The 5815-nt window shown below is 58.7% G+C and overlaps 2 protein-coding genes across 2 annotated transcripts in view; one reads left to right on the forward strand and one right to left on the reverse strand.

Moving 5' to 3' along the window:
- Positions 1–717: 717 nt before the first annotated feature.
- Positions 718–2144, forward strand: TMEM190 (transmembrane protein 190). The gene is made up of 5 exons (XM_039244058.1): positions 718–800; positions 893–928; positions 1507–1632; positions 1708–1792; positions 1874–2144. The coding sequence occupies exons 1-5, from the start codon at positions 743–745 to the stop codon at positions 2100–2102; spliced, it is 534 nt and encodes a 177-aa protein (XP_039099989.1). The 5' UTR covers positions 718–742; the 3' UTR covers positions 2103–2144.
- A 1069-nt stretch (positions 2145–3213) lies between these two features.
- Positions 3214–5815, reverse strand: part of TMEM238 (transmembrane protein 238) — a 4394-nt gene continuing 1792 nt past the window's right edge. The window contains exon 2 of the mRNA XM_039244236.1: positions 3214–3337. The gene's annotated coding sequence lies outside the window, so the exon portion shown is untranslated. The remainder of the gene's footprint in view (positions 3338–5815) is intronic.

Genomic DNA, 5815 nt, shown 5'->3' on the forward strand with positions numbered 1-5815 from the left:
GCCCCTCCTCCCTCAGACTCAGGGGTCCAGGCCCCCAGCCCTTCATCCCTCAGACCCAGGAGTCCTGGCCCCCAGCCCCTCCTCCCTCAGACCCAGGAGTCCAGGCCCCAGGCCCCTCCCCCCTCAGACCCGGGAGTCCAGATCTCAACCCCCTCCTCCCTCAGACCCAGGAGTCCTGACCCGCAGCCCCTCCTCCCAGCCCAACCCCCATTTTCCCCTTGTCCTCCTAAGCCACCCCTAACAATGGGGCTCAGTGAGCCTCAGGCCCCCTGCCTCTGGCTTCTAGGGGGAAGACCCCAGGCTGTGAGGTCTTGGGAGACTTGGGCCACCTGGGGCTGCCCTTGCAGCCTGGGTTACTAAGTGGAGGGGTTCCCTGGCAGGAAGGTCTCCCAGGCCCTACCCCTCAAGGTCCCCTGGTTTGCAGGGAGGAGATGCCTTAGACCGTCACCGCCACTTCTTTCTGCCCAAGTTGCTAAGGAGGCTCTTTTTCATGCCTAGGCCCCCCACCCCCACCCCATGGCCCCTTCCACCTGGTTGCTAAGGAAGCGGCTTCTTAACAACCAGACATGACCAGGCCAGTGTGACCCCATCTTTCTTCTTCCCCACTGTCAAGGGGGCTCCCTAGCAACAGAACTTAGAACCTTGAAAGCTGGGTGGGCAGGTGGGCGGGGCCCAGCTGGTTGCTGGGTGATGGACTTCAAGGTCTGTTCCCACAGAGGCCCCAGGGGTCTGGGGAGGCAACATGGTGGGCTCTGGGGTCCCAGCTTTGAGCCTCTTCCTGCTGATGCAGGGCTCAGTAGGTGAGGGGCTGAAGACGGGGTCAGAGTGCTGAGCAGGGAGCCTCCTCAGCCCCCGCACAGCAGCCCCCAACACCAACCATTTTCCTTCACAGATGGGAACGGAATCCAGGGATTCTTCTATCCATGGAGTGAGCGGTGGATGAAACCCGGGTCCCCCGAGAACAGGGAGCCAGCCTAGACTCTTGGGTTTAAAGGGAGGAGGGTCTGGGGCCTGATTCCTGGGCCTGAGGGATGAAGGGCTGGGGGCCTGGACCCTTGGGTCTGAGGGAGGAGGGGCTGGGGGCCTGGACCCCTGAGTCTGAGGGAGGAGGGGCTGGGGGTCAGGACCCCTGGGTCTGAGGGAGGAGGGGCTGGGGGCCAGGACTCCTGGACCTGAGAGATGAAGGGCTGGGGGCCTGGACCCCTGGGTCTGAGGGAGGAGGGGCTGGGGGCCAGGACTCCTGGGTCTGAGGGATGAAGGGCTGGGGGCCTGGACCCCTGGGTCTGAGGGAGGAGGGGCTGGGGCCTGGACCCCTGAGTCTGAGGGAGGAGGGGCTGGGGGTCAGGACCCCTGGGTCTGAGGGAGGAGGGGCTGGGGGCTGGGGCCTGGGGCCTGCACAGAGCAAGCGCTGGCAGACAGTCCCAGAGCCTGCCTCTGGGACCCTGGCATTCTGAGGCTTGCGGGTCAGACTCTGTGGCATGGCTGACACGTGTGGTTGGTCCCAAGGCTGTGAGGGAGATGTGTGGGACCGGGAGAGCTGTGGGGGCCAGGCGGCCATTGAAAACCCCAACCTCTGCCTGCGTCTGCGATGCTGCTACCGTGACGGGGTCTGCTACCACCAGCGCCCAGATGGTGAGTGCCCGGAAGCCAGGGGCCCAGGGGCTGGCAGCGAGACTCCTGGGCCTCAAAGCTGCCTCCTCTGTCCAGAGACTATGCGGAGGAAGCACATGTGGGCTCTGGGCTGGACGTGTGGAGGCCTCCTCTTCCTGATTTCCAGCATCTGCCTATTCTGGCAAGTGGCGTTGGGCCTGGGGGGTGCGCCCCCAGCGGGGCAGGTGGATGCCCAAAGCTGAGTGTCTGTCCTCCCCACCAGGTGGGCCAAGCGCCGGGACATGCTGCACTTTCCAGGGTTCTTAAAGGGCAAATGTGACCTGTCGAGGACTGTGTCTCTGTTGTCCAAGGACCGGGGGAATCTGAGCGACAAAAAGGTGTCCATGGGGAGCGTGCCGGCCTCCCTTCCCATGGACATGTCAGGGGCCACCGAAGGGGAAGGGATGACAGAAGGGGGTGAGGACACGGAAGGAGGGGAGGATGAAGATTAGGGGCACTCCGGGCGGGACCCCTCAATACAGATCTAGCATATATCTGTGGTGTCTTTGCTAAGAATCATGGCAGCAGGAAACGGATGAGCTCTGGGGCAGGGAGTGAGTGTGTGTGCGTGTGTGCTCGAGTGTGTGCGTGATCCAATGTGTGTGATCGCGCATGTGCGTGTATGATCACGTGTATGTGATGGAGCGTGTGGATGCTCGAGGGTGTGCGTGATCCGGTGTGTGTGATGGTGCATGTGCGTGTATGATCGGCTGTGTGTGATGGAGTGTGTGCGTGCTCGAGTGTGTGCATGCTCAAGCGTGTGTGATCACCCGTGTGCGTGTATGATCCCGTGTGTGTGATGGAATGTGTGCATGCTCAAGTGGGTGTGATCGTGCGTGTGATCGCATTCGCGTGTGTGATGGAGTGTTGTGTGATCATGTGTGTGATCACATGTGTGTGCATGATCGTGGGAGGTCTGGGCTGAGGGGGGTCTGGAAGGAGGGGGTGGTGGGTAAGTGGGGGGCAGCCTGGGCCGACGGTGCAGGGCTGAGGGCCGCCCGAACTGGGCTGGGGTGGCATCCTGCCGCTGTGGGAACCTGGTCCCAGGTCTCCTGCGGAAGCATCATGGACCGACAGCCTCTGCCTGCCGCCTACCCTTGGGATCCTGTCCCCAAGCATGAGCCTGGCTCCCCTTCGATGCCCGAGCGCGGGAGGGGCCCTGCTGGACCTGGGCTCTCTCCAGTGGACAACTTTACTCTGACTCTCCACCGGCCAGGCGGAGATTCTCCTGGAAGTGCGTACAGTTCAAGACTCATCCTGCCCAGGCCTCCCCCCTACCTCAGGTATCACACACGCACCAACCACCCTCCATACGTGCTTCCTGCCAATAAATATTTTGCAAGTCTAATTTGTCCCTCTGTCGGCTGCTCAGAGGACCTCCCAAACCACCAGAGAGGGCTGGGCTGAGGGAGGGGAGGTCTGTGCTCAAGGTCCCGGCCCCACTGTCCCGTCGCCCTCTGTGGGGGGCCAGTGTGAAGCTGGCTCCGACGTTCCCAAGGGCATGGGTGGCTCCTCTGTGGCCCGACCCCAGGGCTGTCCCTCTCCCAGACAGACACACAGTGCTAGGAGGCAGAGCCATTTATCCGGGGGACAGTAGGGGAGGACAGGTAGGCATCCTGGCGGCCAAATGATGTTGGGCGCAGCTGCACGTCCGGTCCAGTCCCAACAGGTGGGGCCATGGGTTCGTCTGCAGGAGGAAGGGAGGGGTTAGTGGCTGTTCGGACCCCTCCCGGTATCCACGCGTTCCCTAGGCCCACCGCCTACCGCCCAGCGGCCCGAGGGTGCAGGGGAAGGGAGCCCGGTTTCCTGCCTTACCCCTCCTACATCGGCTCACACACCTGCTCCCTCTAGGCCCCCTTTGCTGTGGCACCTGTCGGCCTTGAACTCACCAGAACCCAGTGGTGCAAGGCAGAGACTGAGCGCCAGGAGAGTCGGTGAGGAGAGAGAGAGACGTGTAGAGGGAAAGATGGGCACGGAGACCGAGATAAAGAGACACAGGAGACAGGGAGAGAGACAGAGACTCAGGGACAGAGGGAAAGAGAGACTGAGACAGAGAAAGAAAAAAAAAAGGGGGTAAATAAAGAACGGTAGGGGCTCTGTCTGCCCACTCAACGGATTTGGGTTCCAGAGGGAGAAGGGAGAGAGCAGAGCCAGACTCTTCAGATCCCTGTGTTATAATTCAAGTTCCCTGTCCTTCACGTGCTGGAAACACTTCACCCCGCCCACCAGGGAGTCCTGTGTTTGAACAGGCCTGTCTTCCTTCTAACGGGGGCCTCCACTGCAGTCAGCTTGGCCCACGTTTCTGGCACACAGGTGGCTCCAGCCAGAGACCCACCCAGCTGTATTAGACTTTGGGGCAATCCTCAAAAGGATTGTCAGGGGTAATTTTAACCACTGGTGAGTATTTCTGCATTATATGCCAAATTTTGTGTTAGCGGATGCTTCAGCTATGCAAACATCCCTTTTTTTCTTTCTTTCTTTTTTAAAGTAGGCTCCATGCCCAACATGGAGCCCAAAGCAGGGTTTGAAGTCATAACCCTGAGGCTAAGTCCTGAGCTGAGATCAAGAGTCAGACTACTAACCGACTGAGCCACCCAGGTGCCTCACATACATCTTTGCTTAAACTAGTCTCCTCTTCTGAACTACAGAGCACAGCAGATGATGGGAGTGACTACTTTCTCAATTCTCACAAAGAAGGGTATATAACTGGTATCATTTTGAATGCATAGGAGAAAAGTTAATTCCTCACATATGAAGAAGGTTTAAGGGCATCAGGATTTGATTCTTTCATGGAACCCCATTTGAGAAAGTGATTCAGTCACTCACCCATTCATTGTTCTACCTATCCGTCCATCCATCAGCCCAACCGTCCATTCTCTCATCTATCTCCCTACCCATCTGCCCAAACTATCCATCCAACCGTCCATTCACCCATCTACCAATTCATCAGTCTAACCATATCCATCCATCTACCCACACATCCATCAGCCAACCCATCCATCCATCCAACAATCCATTCATTCATTCAGCCACACATCCATCAGCCAATCCATCCATCCGTCCACCAACCCTCCCACCCACCCATCTATTCACATATCCATCCATCCATCCGTCCATCCACCTCCCCGATCTTCAGCCTCTGATTTCCCGAGTTTACTTTTTGCTAGGCCCTGCTAAGAATAAAGACACCATAGACACAACCTTACCATCAAGATGCTGCCTGTCCATTGGGAGAGAGGTACCAGCACACAGATACAAGAAAGATATAGGTGATAACAAGGTAACTCAGACAATATGACGACCCAGAGAAAGGCAGCAACACTGAGCTGGACCTTAACGAACACGTGGGAACTCTTCTGTGTGGAGGACACACAGGAAGGGCGTTCCTGCTATGGGGAGTGCATGAACAGAGGCCAAGTGACGTCTGGCCACGAGACAGCCTGGCTGTCCATGTCCTGAGAGGTCCCCTCGTAACTGCAAAGAAGGCAGGAGATGTGGGGCCCACATGCAGTGAGTTGCCGGGACGTCATCAGAGGGCCACAGGGAGCCATAGCAGGCGATTGAGCGTATCTGGAGGATGTGTGTTTAGGAAAGGGGGTAGAAGGTAGAGAGAGAGAAGGGAAGGAATGAGCAGCAGAGCCTTCCCTGCATCTCACACTCCTCCTGGTGCTCTTACTCGTTTCCTCTTTTTTAGAAGAGTCCCAGCTGTGTGCCCTCGAGCAAGAGGTGGCACCTTTCTGGGCCTCAATGTCCCCTGCTGGGATGGGGACGGTGCTAGTGGGTCGCAGAGACCTAGTTACACAGACAGGACTGAATGGGACCTGCTGCTCCTGGGAGCTGGCGTGCAGAGCAGGGCCTCCAAGTGTGGGGCTGAGGAAGAGCTACTCTCCAGGCCTCATCTGGGGGGCAGGTCTCCCCGTTTCTTCCAAGTCCGCCGTCATGCCTGCTGTCCGACCCTCCACCCTCTGCGCCTGGTCACTCGCCTTTCTAATCGTGACCTTTGTCTTTCTCTCCCCATTGTCTCTCCCATCTCTCTCTCTCCATCTTTCCCCGTCTCTCTCGTTCTCCCCCGTCTCTCCACCTCTCCCCCCCTCGTCTCTCCACCTCTCCCCCCCGTCTCTCCACCTCTCCCCCCCGTCTCTCCACCTCTCCCCCCCGTCTCTCC

This window comes from Hyaena hyaena, unplaced genomic scaffold (assembly GCF_003009895.1).
Source record: "Hyaena hyaena isolate Hyena2069 unplaced genomic scaffold, ASM300989v1 scaffold_235, whole genome shotgun sequence".
In the NCBI taxonomy this organism is placed as follows: domain Eukaryota; kingdom Metazoa; phylum Chordata; class Mammalia; order Carnivora; family Hyaenidae; genus Hyaena; species Hyaena hyaena.